Source organism: Tursiops truncatus, chromosome 8, assembly GCF_011762595.2.
Source record: "Tursiops truncatus isolate mTurTru1 chromosome 8, mTurTru1.mat.Y, whole genome shotgun sequence".
In the NCBI taxonomy this organism is placed as follows: Eukaryota; Metazoa; Chordata; class Mammalia; order Artiodactyla; family Delphinidae; genus Tursiops; species Tursiops truncatus.
This window is the reverse complement of record NC_047041.1, coordinates 39176044-39193686: the sequence shown is the minus strand read 5'-3', so window position 1 is coordinate 39193686 and position 17643 is coordinate 39176044. Positions and strand designations below refer to the sequence as shown.

Below are 17643 nucleotides of genomic sequence, written 5' to 3'. Positions count from 1 at the left end.
ATATGTCAATCCCAATCTCCCAATTTATCCCTTCCTCCCTTTCCACCTTGGTAACCATGAGTTTGTTTTCTACATCTGTGACTCTATTTCTGTTTTGTAAATAGGTTCATTTGTACCATATTTTTAGATTCCACATATAAGCGAAATCATATATTTGTCTTTGTCTGACATACTTCACTCAGTATGACAATATCTAGTTCCATCCATGTCACTGCAAATGGCATTATTTCCTTCTGTTTTATGGATGAGTAATATTCTATTGTATATATGTACCACATCTTCTTTATCTATTCACCTGTCAATGGACATTTAAGTTGTTTCCATGACCTGGCTGTTGTAAATAGTGCTGCAATGAGCTTTGGGGTGCATGTAACTTTTTGAATTATGGTTTTCTCCAGATATATGCCCAGGAGTCACATTGCTGGGTCATATGGTAGCTCTATTTTTAGTTTTTTAAGGAACCTCCATACTGTTCTCCATAGTGGCTGTACCAATTTACATTTCCACCAACAGTGTAGGAGGGTTCCCTTTTCTTTACACCCTCTCCAGCATTTATTATTCGTAGATTTTTTTGATGATGGCCATTCTGACCAGTGTGAGGTGATATCTCATTGTAGTTTTTATTTGCATTTCTCTAATAATTAGTGATGTTGAGCATAGAACAAATAATTTTTAAATTTATATGGGAACACAAAAGACCCCAAATCTCAAGAAAGAACAGAACTGGAGGATTCATGCTCCCTGACATCAGACAATATACAAAGCTATAGGAATCAAAACAGTTTGGTACTGGCACATAAACAGACACATAGATCCACAGAAGAGAATAGTGAGCCCAGAAATGCACCCACGCACTTATGGTCAATTACTCTATGACAAAGGGGGCAAGAGTATACAACGGAGAGAAGACAGTCTCTTCAATAAGTGGTTCTGGGAAAACTGGAAAGCTACATGTAAAGGAATGAAATTAGAACATTCTATAACACCATATATGAAAATAAAATTAAGATAGATTAAAGATCTAAATGTAAGACTGGATACAATGAAACTCCTAGAGAAAAACATTCGCAGAACACTCTTTGACATAAATCCCAACAATAGTTTTTTGGATCTGCCTCCTAAATTAAAGGAAATAAAAGCTAAACTAAACAAATTGGATCCAACTAAATGTAAAAGCTTTTGCACAGCAAAGGAAACCATCAATAAAATGGAAAGACAACCTACTGAATAGGAGAAAATATTTGCAAATGATATGCCTGATAAGGGATTAATAGCCAACATATATAAACAGCTTTTACAACTCAAAATCAAAGAAGCAAACAACCTGATTAAAAATGGGCAGAAGAACTGAGTAGACACTTTTCCAACGAGGAAATGCAGATGGCCAACAGGCACGTGAAAAGATGTTCAATGTTGCTAGTCATCTGAGAAATGCAAATCAAAACCACAATGAGATATCATCTCACACCTGTCAGAACAGCTATTATCAAAAAGAACACAAATAGCAAATGTTGGCGGGGATGTGGAGAAAAGGGAACCCTCCTACACAGTTGGTGGGAATGTAAATTGGTACAGCCACTGTGGAAAACAGTATGGAAGTGTCTCAAAAAACTAAAAACAGAACTACCATATGACCCAGCTATTCCACTCCTGGGTATATATATATCCAAACAAACAAACAAAAAAACCCCAAACCACTAATTCGAAAAGATACATTCAGGACTTCCCTGGTGGTCCAGTGGTTAAGACTCCGCACTTCCAATGCAGGGGGCCCAGCTTCGATCCCTGGAAGGGTAACTAAGATCCTGCACGCCACATGGCGTAGTCAAAAAATTTAAAAAAAGAAAAGATACATGCACTCCAATGTTCATAGCAACATTATTTACAATTGCCAAGATATGGAAGCAACCTAAGTGTCCCTGAAGAGATAAAATGGATAAAGACATGGTATATATATATATATATATATATATATATATATATATAGGAGGAAATAAAACTCAATAAAAAGGAATGAAATTCTGCCATTTGCTACTATGTGGATGGTCCTAGAGAGTATTATGCTTACTGAAATAAGTCAGACAGAGAAATACAAATACTGTATGTTTCACTTATATGTGGAATCTAAAAAGTAAAACAAATGAATGTATATAACAAAATAGAAACAGACTCAGACATAGAGAATAAACTAGGGGTTACCAGTGGGGAGAGGGAAGGGTGAAGGGGCAAGATAGGGCTATGGGATTAAGAGAAAATAACTACTATGAATAAAATAAATAAGCTATAAGGATATATTGTACAACACAGGGAAATATCGCCATTATTTTGTAATAACTTTAAATGTAGTATAATGTATAAAAATATTGAATCACTATGTTGTACACCTAAAACTAGTATAATATTGTAAATTAAATATACTTCAATAAAAATTTTCTTCAGTGCTTAAAGCAAGCATGGCGAGATAACAGGCCTTGTCTTAGGACCAAGCATAACATCTGATTATTGGGAAACAATAAATAAATGTTTATTAAACATTATGGGAAACATTATAGGAAAATAATGAAATAGCACTTTCCCTCTCTCCCAAGGAAGTCCAAAAACTGTTCAAGGTTCCAAGTGATGCACAGCACCAGCTCAGACTCCTGTGGTCCTGGATGTTCTGTTCCAACAGAGTCCCCTCTTGGACCAATGGAAACCATGGAATAGTGCACCTTCAATATCATCTTCTACGAAAAATTTTGTTATAACTGAATACAAAATGTAGTTCCTACCTCTCTAGTAGCCAATAGAAAAGGTAAACTCAACTATAAATTAGGAAACATAACAATTCCTTAGTGGAGAAGCTAGGTTGCAAAAGAAATTTATCATGAGAGGCCTGTATATAGAAAACAAAAAACAATCTAATGGACCATGTCAAATCCAGTCCCATCCTGGTTTGGCAATTTGAAATATATTTGTATATTTTGAACATGTAGAATATGTCATTTTTCAAGCAAAATTCAAGGAAAATTACGTGTTTTACTTTAAATTTCACATTAATTATAAATTAAATTTTGTCTCCAGTCTTGCCTGCATGAGTGGGAGAAAGAAAGTTGGCAACAATACCAAAGAGAAAATGCCTTATATGGCATACAATTCTTTGCATTGCTCGTATTATATAGTCTATATTCAACGCTGTTTGTTGAATGTCTGAATGAATGTTCCAGAAAGAGAGGCTTTTGGGGGGTGTTGGGGGGCATGCTGTTTGGCTTGTGGGATCTTAGTTCCCTGACCCAGGCCCTCAGGCCCTTGGCAGTGAGAGCACCGAGTCCTAACCAGTGGACCACAAGGGAATTCCCGGGAAAGAGAGGCTTTAAACTAGAGCTCCAAGGCAACAGAGGATTCTCTACCAGCCAGCCAAGGACTAAATTATTAGCATCACAATCTACAACGATATCTCTTTAACATTCAACAGACAAGACTTAGTTTATTTGCAAGAGCATTATCAAAGATTTTTTTCAGAAAACGTGATATTCTTCTCAGCAGCCCCAGGGCTTCTTGGAATTTCTACTAATAATTCCAGATATTTGAGTAAAATTACCAAGCACCCCTCATTCTGCAGATAAAGAAACAAAAAGTAATTTTATTTGACAATGAGATTGTAACAGATCATTCATGTACATGATGAATGGGCATTAGAAGGAGTGGGAGTGGGAATATCTCTCTAAGGGCCACCAAGCATGAGACATAATTAGGTGCAGTAACCCTTCAGTGCTATTCAATCACGGCCTTCATCCGCCAGAGTGGGAATGTGGTTTCTCAATTCTTCTCAAGGCACTGCTCCAGGTAACCACTATTGATGGATTGAGGTTGATGTAAAAGAGAAAAACAATTTGCATTTCTGGAGATACAAAATGTTTTCATATCTAAGTGATCATTATTCAAAGTTCTGTCAGTTATTTTATTGGTAAATGGAAATCAAAGTTATCATAAGGCCAAATTATTTACTCAAGGGCCAACCTCTTATAACTTAGTGTCCCTTCCCCCCACCGCAAAATCCCTCTCCACTGACTAGACATGCAAGTATAATGTCAATCAACTGCAATTTTTTCAAATGATGCAAGATCCATGAAATCAGTGAAGAGATGTGTGATAACTTCTAGAATCAAATGCAAAGCCATTTGCAAATGAGGATCTGACAAAATTAAATAAATAACTGAGGAAAAGACACTTAACAAGGGAGATGACAGGATAAGAACCTCAAAAGAAAATGATTTTCATATCAAGACCTTTAAAAAAGACTTCGAGAAAATTAACGAAGTCTGTAAATATTTTTGCAAGGATGATACTCTTTATAATCTGCAAACCTAAAATGTGAAATGAAGGATATCATATTATACTATCAAACAATTTTGTCAGAAGAAATTACTCCAGAAAACAACCTGGTTTATTTCTTATTGATTCTTAGAATTAAAGCCCTGTGTATACATTATTAAATAGAACAGATTCACAGTTTTAGCGTATTTTCATTATTCATTGTTAATTTCACTCTCCATTTAAGTTTGATTCACCACGTGACTTTTCCCCAGGACTATTTATTCTCTGATAATAAGGATCTTCTGTAAATAGTTTGAACTTGAACACCACTGCCCCTACACACACTGATAATCTTTCACTAAGATGATGTGTTTTCAGTACATCTACAGAATTATAGTGGGCTCTGCTATCTTTTTCCTTCCATTTAGCTATTAACGGCTATATGTATGGCAACCAGCCAGGCCTAACCATGTGCAAAAAGGATAGAGTTTCCTGGCATATGATTGGAATGGGCACCGACACTGACATGCATGGAGTTTATTTTCAAGGGAACACCATCCACCTACGAGGGACTCACCGCGACTCCCTGGCCCTGTTTCCCCACGTCTCCACAACAGCATTCATGCAGCCGGACCATGCAGGTAAACTGAGGGCCAGCTCAGGTGATCAAATTCCTATCTTCAGGCATATACTCTTTTTTTTTAACATCTTTATTGGAGTATAATTTCTTTACAATGGTGTGTTAGTTTCTGCTTTATAACAAAGTGAATCAGCTATTACATATACATATATCCCCATATCCCCTCTCTCTTGTGTCTCCCTCCCACCCTCCCTATCCCACCCCTCTAGGTGGTCACAGAGCACCGAGCTGATCTCCCTGTGCTATGCAGCTGCTTCCCACCCCTCTAGGTGGTCACAGAGCACTGAGCTGATCTCCCTGTGCTATGCAGCTGCTTCCCACTAGCTATCTATTTTACATTTGGTAGTGTATATTTAAGTCCATACCACTCTCTCACTTTGTCCCAGCTTACCCTTCCCCCTCCCCCAGAAGAAATTGTTTGAATTAGGGCGCTACTGGGTGTACAGAAAGAGGTATAGTCCTGATTAGAATCAGAGAATCCTGACTATTTTATTTCAAATATATAGTGTAAAGGACAAAGGAAAGGTGTCTAAAATAACATCCACAAAGCAGAAGTGGGAGTACTCCAAATGACCTCGCCTCACAAATCCTAGAAGAATGCTCTTGATTTATATCCGTGAGCAATTCAGGCCAAGAAAGAGGAATTTTTGTTGTTGTTCTCTTTAAGCACAAACATCATTTTAGTTACTGCTCTGAAGCATCAACCAGGCATGAGCAGCCCAGTGGTTGCTTCCAGGTTATGGACATGAACTTGTCTGCCTTCTTTAGTGACTGATGGTGGTCTCTTGATGAGTCCCAGATGGGGACTTCCCTATTTTCATTCTCTTGGGCACCCAGAAAGCAAGCTGCATTGGGTCTTAAGTTCATGGAGAGCCCATTGAAATACCAGTACCTGTCCCTTCTCTTAGAGATTCCCAAGCTAATTATATAACGGGGGCATTTTAATAAAAGATATAGAACAATATATGGCAGCATATGCTGTCTCATGAAAAATAAGAATAGCAAGTGCTACGGGTGTTCAACATGTTTCTCCAACCCAACTTTTTCATTAGTCTTAAGAAGAAACCAATATTCTACCCAAGATGAGTACTTGCCAGCTCTGTCTCCTTTATGAATGGGTATTTGCTCCTTTACTCCACACTAGAACTGCAGTTTAGATGCCTCTCCGTGTCACTGGTTAAGAACTTGAGGTTTGAGCTTCAAAACTTTTGCCTAAGAACTGTCTCAGAGTAGGAGCTGCATAATCCTTGCCTTGTAAACTTCTAGTATTCAACATTTCTATATTAATACAATTGATCAATTATGAATCATGCCAAGGGACGCCTTGGGAACAATGATCTTTTTTTTAATGCACTCTTCAAGACCAAAGAGGGAAGAGGAGGAAAACAGCCAAATAGGTTTAACCCGTAGAAAGAGGCATTCAAAACTAGAGATGGCTGGAATAATTTTAGGGTTTTGGCTACTTACTCATGTGCCCTACAGGCTTCTAAAGAGCTACATGACGATGTTTTCCAGTTTATATTTGGTGGTGAGTATAAATCGGTTATTGCTGAAAAGCTTAGTTATTTCACCAATTCCTGTCCCATATCTCTAAGCCAAAAGGAGTGCCCAAAACATGGGTAGAGGAGCCTGTCAGTTGCAAGTCAAACGTTTTCTCTTTGAATCTTTTTTTTTTAAACCACTTTTTTGATGTATGACTGATACACAAAAAGCTGTATATTTAATATATGTAAATTGATGAGTTTGGAGAGAAGTATGCATCTGTGAAAACATCACCACAATCAAGGCCTTAAGCTCCTCTTAGAGAAGATAATTCCTCATCTGTTGAAGGAATGATGAACACATCAATAATGAGCTGCCTGGAGACCCACATAGGCAGAGGAAGCTCTCACCATGTCTGTCTTCCGAGGTATCCTCTCTCTGGTTTTATAGAGACCCTTCCTCATGACGGTCACCACGGGGTGCTAGGGTACCCCATGAACCAGTGGTTTGGGCTCATCCTGAAGGGGTAACTTGTCAGTATTTAGACATGTGTAGCATGATAGAAGCTATCTCTGTGCTTTGTAGGTAGTTAACGAGACCCGCACTCTCACTCACCTCTGAGAACAGTCTACTAGAGGAAGGGAAGATTTATTGATCCAATAATTTCACTGAAAGTTGATACTTGCCAATAATTCGGTTTTATATGATTTTATGGTGAATTCAGTTAAGATATGTGTACCTGATGCCAAGGCATCTAGAAAATTCAGCTTAAAAATTATATTGTTCTCAGTCAGACATGAGTGTTGGTTTTTCTCTTCATCTGGCATCACGTAGACTTACCATTGGAAACAAGACCATCCTCTGCTCAAGGGCTTAATGAAGAAATACATTTGGTTTTAATTATAATACCTTACTTGTGTATTGTACTTTACAGCTTATGAACACCTTTAGGGCAAAAGTCATGACTTCAGCAACGTGACCTAATTTGAATTTTGTCTAGAATATTCATCTTACGGATAATGAGTTCCTTTTAAACTGGGTGGGGCGAAGATAATCATCACCTATCAGTGATTTTCTAGGAGTGACCATCTTCTAATAGGTGTGTACAATAGGGAAGACCCAGAGAAATCATCTGTTGGCAACGACTTTGCAAGTTTTATTTGTCCATGACAAATGAATTTCAGATGGTATTTTTTCCCCATAAGTAAATATATTCAGAGTAATTTATTCCCCTTGGTGTCTGATTTTTAAATACTATATAAAGATGATATTTTAAAAATCCACCTTATCAGTCATTTTGAAATAAATTACATAGGTTTGCTAGCAAACCAAAATCAAATTCTCGAGCATCACACACAACGCCAAGCTATTTCTCTTCCAGGCATCTTCAGGGTGTTTTGCTCCACCCTGTACCACTTCCAGAGAGGCATGAATCAAATATATGAGGTCAGCAGCTGTGGCAACAAGGACCCTTCTGAACAGCCGTACGGGATGATAAGAACCTTTTACATCGCCGCTGAAGAGGTAGAATGGGATTATGCCCCTAACAAAAACTGGGAGTTCGAAAAGCAGCACTCGGACGGAGGATGGGAAAGGTACCACAGGCGAAGCCGCCGCGGAGTCTCTCGGGTGGGGTCTCACATGCTCCGTGGACGTTTGTCAAATGTGGAAACTAAAAATGCCCTGGTTTTGTCTGCCCAGTTCTGGCAGACAAGAGATTTTATTCAGGGGCACGAAAGCTTAGGGAAACTGCCCTCTGCGTCCCGGGAAAGGGTCTGAAGTCATTTTAAGGGCGCTCCCGCGGCGGGCTCCGTCCACATCCGCTGGCTAGTTTCAAGGGTGGCTGTCGAACCAGCGAATGTGGCTTTGAGTGAGCGTCTGGACTGAAAGGGTTTAGGCAAAGAGGCCCATCTCACAGTGATCCTGGGAGGACAAAAGGATGCAGAGGGAGGCAGAGATGGTGCGTAGATCTGGGGTGAGAGGATGGGCAGCTGTAGATTGAGGACCGCGGGGGCCGTTGGCCGAGCGCTGACCGTGGGGGACAACCAGGGAGCACGTAGGAGGCATTGGCAGAGATCCCCGAGTTGAGACAGGAAAAGCAGTTCTCTTTGGATGACCTGGTACCCAGAAAGTCCGCCAGATTGACCCTCCTGGGCAGGACTGTCGGCCAATGCTAAGCACCAATGAATGAGCGGAGGCAATGAGATGCTGGGGTAACACCCAGGCATTGGGTTTTTTTTTTTTTTTTTTTTTTTTTTTTTTTTTTTTTTCCGGTACGCGGGCCTCTCACTGTTGTGGCCTCTCCCATTGCGGAGCACAGGCTCCGGACGCGCAGACTCAGCGGCCATGGCTCACGGGCCCAGCCGCTCCGCGGCACGTGGGATCTTCCCGGACCGGGACACGAACCCGTGTCCCCTGCATCGGCAGGCGGACTCTCAACCACTGCGCCACCAGGGAAGCCCGGCATTGGTATTTTTAAAAGCTCCCCAAATAATTCGAATAGCAGATTCTAGATTAAGAACCACAGCACAGGGCTTCCCTGGTGGCGCAGTGGTTGGGAATCTACCTGCCAATGCAACGGACATGAGTTCGAGCCCTGGTCCGGGCAGATCCCACATGCCGTGGAGCAACTAAGCCCGTGTGCCACAACTACTGAGCCTGCACTCTAGAGCCTGCAAGCCACCACTACTGAAGCCCATGCGCCTAGAGCCCGTGCTCTGCAACAAGAGAAGTCACCGCACCGCAACAAACAGTAGCCCCCGCTCACCACAACTAGCGAAGGCCCGCGCGCAGCAACGAAGACCCAACACAGCCAAAAATTTTAAAAATAAATAAATTTAAAAAAAGAAAGAAAACGGGCGTATCATGCCAGACACCCAAGGGTTAAGGGGCATAGCCCAAGACCCCTTCCCTCACCTGGCTGCAAGCCCCCTGCAGGCTGATGAGCACTTGGTCTCTACTGCCCTGAGCCCACCAGGGCCGCCGGGTAGAGCCAAGGAGGAAAGGAATAGAAGCATCTCAGGCACAGACCTGCAGACCTTTCCCCCAAAGTTAACACCCTCTGCTTGGGTATCACTGTCCCATATACGGACGAGGAGACTCGGCCCAGTTAAGTGGTCCAACTAGTCACTGGCAGAGTTGGAGTTGAGCATAGACCTTTTGAAGGACAAATCCTGTTCTCAATACAAGCTGACTTTCACACCCTTCTTCCTCTTTGATATTTATTATCACACTTCCCTTGCCCTCCCCTCCCTAGCCCTCGAACTAATCCTCTGTGGTTATGTCCCCCCACCAACTCTCCCACACCCAGCTGTTCCGAGTATTAACCTGTTTTGTTTTTCTTACTTGGCCGGTTTTGAGGGTTCAGGCTAATGCAAAGCATGTAATGGTGCCACCTTATGGACAAATGAAGAAACACAATGACTCTCCATTTTTAAAAGATTTGCCTCAAGGACAGGACAGTTTAAAATTCATTCAATGATTCACCAACCCAGTTTGCTGAACCAGACACCCCTCCTGCTAAACCAGTGCCGCCAATACAAGTTAAACACTGATACTGCAGTAGAAAATGAAATGAATATTAATTTTGCTTTTTATAAAATGATTATTTCATTAACAGGCTGCCATCACTGAAGAAATCATCGTATAATAATTTTGTCACGTGTACAATCTTAGCCCATGAGTGTGTAAGAAATTTATTTTCTTGAAACTCAGTGTAATTTCTGTTCTCAGCCCCATCCCTCCGGGCTGGCAGGAAGAGCTAGCTTTGGTCTTCTGAGATTGTCTCCCAAGCTGCATAGAGAGATAGACAGAGGGTGCTGAGTGTGTCTGCACCCTGCCCCTGCCACTGTGGATTGTGCCCATAAATAAATAAAAACAAAGTGAGATGAGAGCATTTTCACCTATTAAAAATACAACAGATCTGTAGATAAAAGTGCAGGACAGAAATGAAATGCCAAGTCATCCCAGTGGCAATCTGTGGCACCCCTGTAGATCAGAGCCCAGGAACGAATGCCCCTCTGCACCCCAGTTGCTATGCCTCTGCCGTTTGACCCAAGGCCATATCATAGGACACCTCTAGTTTTCAGACTACCCCTCAGTATGTGTTTTCCCTGAGACATTTATTGTCCTGGTCAGCACAGACCCTCTGCTTCAACTTGGAACCTGGAAGTCTTTCCCAGAAAGGCAACAAATGGGACCATTGGCACAATGCCAGGGTCTGTGCAATGAGAAGGAGTTTGAAAATAGAGAGTAGGTTGCTATAGAGAAATAAAGTTATACCTAGCACTCCTGAGCTTGTGGACTGATATGCATGTAATTTAACTAACCTGGGATTCCAGACAAGACTCGCCATCTACCTAGAGTCTGTCATACAGAGTGAAATAAGTCAGAAAGAGAGAAACAAATACCGTGTGCTAATGCACATATATGGAATCTACAATAACAGTACTGATGAACCCAGGGACAGGGCAGGAATAAAGACGTGGACGTAGAAAACGGACTTAAGGACACGGGGGGGAAGGGGAAGTTGGGACGAAGTGAGAGAGTAGCATGGACATATATACACTACCAAACATAAAATAGATAGCTGGTGGGAAGCAGCCGCATAGCACAGGGAGATCAGCTCGGTGCTTTGTGACTACGTAGAGGGGTGGGACAGGGAGGGTGGGAGGGAGATGCAAGAGGGAGGGGATATGGGGATATATGTATACATATAGCTGATTCACTTTGTTGTACAACAGAAACTAACACAACATTGTAAAGCAATTATAGTCCAATAAAGAGCTATATATATATCTATATATATCTATATATATAAAAGACTCGCCATCTATTGAGCACCCCCCATGAGCGAGGCATTTTACTAGGCCTTTTACAAACCCTATCTGATATGACCCTCGCCACACACTTGACCCATTCCATCAGCTCTGGCCCAGCATAATCATGTGACATCCTAGTGAGATGATAGAGCAAGCGCTTATGTGTTTCTTAATAGGTGTCTGGCACAGACACAGCTTTACGGGTCTTAACTTATATGATCCTCACACCAGTCCTGGGAGGTAGATGAATTATCATCACGTCATTTTGCAGAGAAGGGAAGCTGGAAAACAGCAGAGGTGGCTCGAGAGTCTGTGCTTGTCACCACCACACGTTACTAGGACTCCTGGAAAAAATAAAAGTAGGAGAAAAATTCTCTTCTCTTGGAAAGCACACAGTGGTGGGTAGAAGATATACATGCATTTGTTAACTACCTACTGTGTGCTAGGCATTGTGCAAAGTGCTGAGAAGGGCACACAAGGTCCTTTTCATACAGAATTCATGGTCCATGGGGCAGACACTAGAACAAGCACACTGAGTCATGCAGTCACTGTGGGGAGGGAAGCCCCGTCTTGGGGGAAAGGGTGGGGAGAGGGTAGGTGATCAGGGAAAGCTTCTGGGAAGAAGTAGTCTTTGAGCTGGGACACGAAGAGAGGGTCAGTTGAAGAGGTGGAAGTGTGCTCTCAGCACAGGAAGGCAGCAAGTGGGTGCCTGGAGGAGTGGAGGGCACGTGGAGCTCAAGAGAGTGAATGTTTAGAATGGCATGAGCATAGGGCATGTGGGGGGCAATGATAGGAAACCAGGTTTGGGAGGTTGGCAGAGGCAGATAGGGAAAGGGTATGAGAGCTAAATTGAGGAGTCTGCCAGTGGGAAGCCTTAAAAAGCTTTTCCACAAGGACCGACCAACATGTTCAAATTTGTGGCTTAGGATCACTCTGCCTGCAATGTGGAGCAGCGGTCCCCAACCTTTTCGGCACCAAGGACCGGTTTCGTGGAAGATAATTTTTCCACGGAAGGGGGAAGGCGGGTGGATAGTTCAGGCAGTAATGCAAGCGATGGGGAGCGGCAGATGAAGCTTCGCTTGCTCGCCTGCCGCTCACCTCCTGCTCTGTGGCCCGGTTCCTAACAGGTCGCGGACCAGTACCGTACCGGTCTGTGGCCCAGGGGTTGGGGACCCCTGGAGTAGAGAATAGAGAGAGGAAAGGAGCACTGGAGGCCGAGAACATGGCTAGGAACGATTCCAGTTAATACAGGTAAGTGATTAGATTAGGTAGGTGGCTTAGAGTGTCGGCAGTTTAATAGTAGGGAAATGGAAGGATATGAGACACACTATATTTGGAGATAAAGTCCATAGATTTGTTTCTATCTTCTGTGATGATCTAGCTTGGTGCTAGATAAAATATATCGTTGATCCTCATTATTTGCAGATTCCATGTGTGTGAATTTGCCTACTCGCTGAAATTTATCTGTAACCCCCAAGTCAATGCTTGTGGTGCTTTTGTGGTCACTTGCAGATATGAATAAAGCAGTAAAAAATGTATGTCCCTTGATGTTCACATTCCCAGCAGAGGTCAAACCAACAATGCATCCTTCTGCCTTCTTGTTTCAGCTCTCCTACAGAAACAAGTGTCCTCTTGGTCGTCTATTTAGTGCCACTTTTTTTTTCTTCTTTGTGCTTTCTGTTGGTGATTTAGCTGTTTAAAATGGCTCCCCCAGCTTGGGGCTGAAGTGCTGTCTAGGGTCCCTTAGCACGGGAAGGCTGTAATGTGCCCTTACAGAGTAAATACAGGTGCTAGATAAGCTTCATTCAGGCATGAGTCATAGTACTATTGGCCATGAGTTCAGTATTTATGGATCAGCAATATCTATTGCATAAGATGTCTTTAAACAGAAACACACATCAAACAAGGTTATATATTGATCTGTTGATGAAAATATTGTGACCCGAGGTTCGAAGGAAACTAACCCGGTGTTTCCCCTAGGAAAAATGGTTCAGTATTTGTTCATTCAGTGTTTGGGGTGACTCTCTAGAATGTAACTACTGTGAATAACAAGAATCAACTGTATCTCTATTTAGGGAATTCCCTGATGGTCCAGTGATTAGGACTCTGCACTCTCACAGTTGGGGTCCAGGTTCAATCCCTGATCAGGGAACTAAGATCCTGCAAGCCGTGCAACGTGGCCAAAATATATGTATCTATTTGTATGTATATGCACAATACACAACCCACAGACTTTCTTGAGCTCTTTAAAATGGAAAAGCATAACAAGGTACAGAATGAGACATATAAAATCTGGAGGAATGCAGGGTGGTAGAATGTGTGTGTATGTGCATGGGTGAGCATGTGGGTGAGGTTAGTTAGTTCCAAGAAGAGAAGTGCAACCTCAAAGGGCTCTTATGAGTCTCTAACTAAAGCTGGTCGGGGATTGAGTGCCAGTAGGGCTTTAGAGCAATGGTTCCCAAGAGTGGACCATAGTCCAGTGCCGGACTGCCTACATCTGAGCACCCAGAGATGCTTTCAAATGCAGAATCCTGGTCCCACTCCCCGAGAGCCTGGTGCAAAAAACCAGCTCCCCACAGAGATCCTGATTGCTGCCAAATTTGGGAAGCACTGCTCCAGTGCACCCCCGAATCATGCAGAAGCACTCAAGGATTTTCTTACCCTCTAACAACTTTAATTCCTGTTGCTTCTGATTTGCAGACATGGAGATATATTTATGAACCACACTGAAAACTGGATTGGCTCTCAGTACAAGAAAGTGGTTTACAGGGAATACACCAATGGAGAATTTGTGGAGATCAAAGCCCAACCGCCACAAGAGGAACACTTGGCACTCCTGGGTATGGCACAGATCGCAGCCGTGCACTGCCAGCACACACACACACACACACACACACACACGTCTGGTTAGACTTCTGCCCAAGAAGGGATGGAAGGAACAGAGCAGCCTGACTGCATTCATCCAAGTAGGACAACTTCCCGCTCTCCCATTATCAGGGAGTGTGCTGCATGATCAGCTCATACAGACAGTAGCCGTAAGAAGATTACCAGATGATGCGCAAACAGGAATTCATATCATCAGTCTAACCAGTACCTGTTGCCCTGAAGTTCCTTTGCCACCCCTCTGCTGAGCCAGGAAATTTTCATCTGAAACAAGCTGATGCCTCAGAACAGCAGGCAGAGTGTTTGCATAACTTCACCAAAGTTCTCAATCATCCATGCACAGCGCCTTACCAACACACCATGAAAATCATTCTGACAAAAGAGGAACCCCTTACTTAAGAGAGGTGCTTGGGTGAACGGCCTAGATTCAGTTCCAGTGGCCCTAACTCCTGGCCTTCTCAGAACCGACTCTGCCTGTCTGATGCCCTGGGCTACCTGACCTGGAGATCAGATAAGCTCTTCCTGCTAACCTTCCCCACTTTTCTTCACCTGAGCATCACCAAACCTGACTCCATTACGAAGATGCCATCTTAAAGCAGAGGGCTAATCTAGAGGACTTTTAGAAATCCGTCCCCATTTTTAAAAGTACAAGGCAACTTATATAAATAGTAAGGCTGTAATGTGTTTTATTATTAAAATAAGGCACCACGAGGTTACTAGATTCATAAATTATGAGACAGCCCGTCCATCTTCACCATCTATTAACATCAGCTCCCAAGCTTGTTTGTCATACCAAATGAGTAATCTCCCACGGGAACATTCCTTCTTTTGAGCCCTGTGTGTGGACAGATCTCTGAAGAAAGGGTGCTGATCTTGCGGAGGCGGCTGGGCTGCACCCCCACCCCCCAAGAGCCCCGGTTTGGTTTGCTCAGTAAAATGACACAAACCAGCGACTTCATCAGAGGCAAGCCCAGCAGCACTTCAGCCAGTGGAGCGGGAGGCCCATCTATTCATTTTCTGCAGCTCAGGGAGAGGTCTGCATTCCTGAAGCTGCAAAGGGCACAGGACAGGCCCGCCTCTGGTCATTACTGTTCCCTGTGACCCACCAGGCGGTAAATCAGAAAGCATCTGCTCCCTCTCACCAATCCAGCAAGGCATGTGCAATTTACATGGTCGTGTATACATAAATAGTGATCTTAACATATGTATGCACATGCCCCATCTGTAACTCTACCCCAGACTACTGCTTAAAAACATGCCTAGATTTTTCTTTTCTAGATTTATCATTAAAAGAGTGCTTTTCAGACACTTTCTGATTCATACTAAATATTTCTTCTGAAGACAATAATAGTCCAACAAATTTTAGATTTATTTAGGCCTTTCATCAGTAAGGTTATCCCTTGGTATCCACAGGGGATTTGTTCCAGGACCTCCATGGGTACCCAGATGCTCAAGTCTCTTATATTAAATGGCTTAGTGCTGTCGGCCCTCCGTATTCATGGACTCTGCATCCACTCATACGGACAGCCAACTACATTTCTCAGAAGAGCAATTAAAACCATGGTTTGAACCAGTGAAGAATGGATGGGTGTGGTCTGACTCTCAACCGTGGTATATCTCCCTATGAATGTAGAATGCAAATACATATTGAGAACCACTGAGATTGGGTCTGATGTGCTTCCAAGATGGAAGTCTGTTTCCACCTCTCTCAGGCAATGCCTTGTGCAGACCCCTTTGTGTATGATACTTTGTCAGTGTGGCTGAGCAAACTAGGTTTGTGGCACATTCTGGGCACCAAGAGGCACCTGTCATAGGTGAGGGTCATCCCACAGTAACGTGGGTGCAGGCCTCTTCAGAGGTGTGTGGGCCTATTTCCACTGGCACTCAGGCTGGTTGCTTGTAACAGAAATGTGTACACATGAGGTGCTGAAAAGCACATGTCTCATGCAGGTATCCAAATACTGAGAAACAGCATTGGACATTTGGACATGCATTAGTGAAATCCCTGTATTGGTCATACATCAATACATATGTTTTAATTTTGTTATCTTAGCAATCCCTTTTATACACATCATTTCATTGCATCCTCACTATCATATCCATTAACCAGATAATGAGTAGTTTTAGGCTTACCAAAGGTTACACACAGAGGGATTACAACTGAAAGTCACCATATCCTACATCATTAGTATGCATGGAATTATATATATAAAATATACATATATTTTAATTTAAAATTTTTAAATTGACATTATATTTTCATAGTCATTTGGTTTCCAATCCCTTAATGATAACAAAACGGGCACTTGTTTCTGAAATAAAAACAAACAAACAAACAAAAAAAGTCACCATGTCCTGTGGCTATAGCTTTTCCTGGAGAGTATGTCTCAGCAATATAAAAGTTTAAGCATTTATTGAGTATTTACTGTGCTTCAATCCTTACTGTAACCCTCTGAGAAAGGTGTTATTAAACTCATGTTACAGATAAGGAAGTTGACTCAGGTCACTTAACTTACTCAAGACCTCTCCAATAAGTAAGTAAAGGAGGCAGGATTTGAACCCAGGCTGGTGCAATCGCCAAACATGACGTGATATTTAATGCTATCAATGTCTCCCTCTAGAGGAAATACACTAATAACAGTGCTAACCTTCGTTTATTTTGTCAAATACTACCTACATGTAAATTACACCAATGTTGAAAAGAGCAACGACAATGCTCACAGGTCTGTGTTTTGCCTTCAGGCCCAATGATTCATGCTGAGGTGGGCGACTCCATCCTGATCATATTTATGAACAAGGCCAGTCGGCCCTACTCCATCTCAGCTCACGGAGTGGAGGACATGGAGAGTGGGAAGGGACTCCCAGTGCCTGTCACAAAGCCAGGTAACTTACCCCACAGATCTGCTCCATCCTGATGAATACTGCAGACTCAACTCTTCTCTGATCTTTTCTGAACTCTGAAGGGTTTTGGAGAGCTCATTGTAATGTCAATGTGTTCCAACCATTACCCCAATATGAAATCACCATTCACCCAATGACCAAGTGCTTATGGAGTTCCTACAGCTCCATTAGGAACCTTAAAGGGTATTAAGACATAACAGCTAACACATATTCAGTGTTAACACTGTGCCAGCTTTTACATTTAAAACAAAATTTTTTAAACTCATTTATCCTTAAAATAACCCGGGGAGGTAGACACTAACATATTTCATTTAACCTGATACCATCAATTGTAATGGCCATGATTACTTTACCTGTTACTAAAGAAAGAAAAGAAAAAACATGCTGCCAATTAAACTTTAACATGCCACTGATTGAAAGATGCATCCTGACATCAGATGTGCTAAATTGTGAAAAATGTGCATCCTGTAATTGATGAAGTATGGTAGTTATGCCCATTTAACAGGTGACTGAAGCAAAGAGGAGTAAAGAACTTAACCACGTCAGACGTTAGTAATAGCGGAACTCAGTTTGTTTGACTTCAGGACCTGAGCTCTTAACCACACATTTCTCTCAAGATGT

The 17643-nt window shown here is 42.3% G+C and overlaps 1 protein-coding gene across 1 annotated transcript in view; it reads left to right on the top strand.

Moving 5' to 3' along the window:
- The window catches only part of HEPHL1 (hephaestin like 1), a 160742-nt gene that overhangs the window by 130167 nt on the left and 12932 nt on the right, over positions 1-17643 (top strand). Inside the window, exons 13-16 of the mRNA XM_073808310.1 lie at positions 4725-4937; positions 7800-8013; positions 13939-14078; positions 16864-17004. Of these exons, the coding sequence (XP_073664411.1) occupies positions 4725-4937; positions 7800-8013; positions 13939-14078; positions 16864-17004 (708 nt within the window). The remainder of the gene's footprint in view (positions 1-4724; positions 4938-7799; positions 8014-13938; positions 14079-16863; positions 17005-17643) is intronic.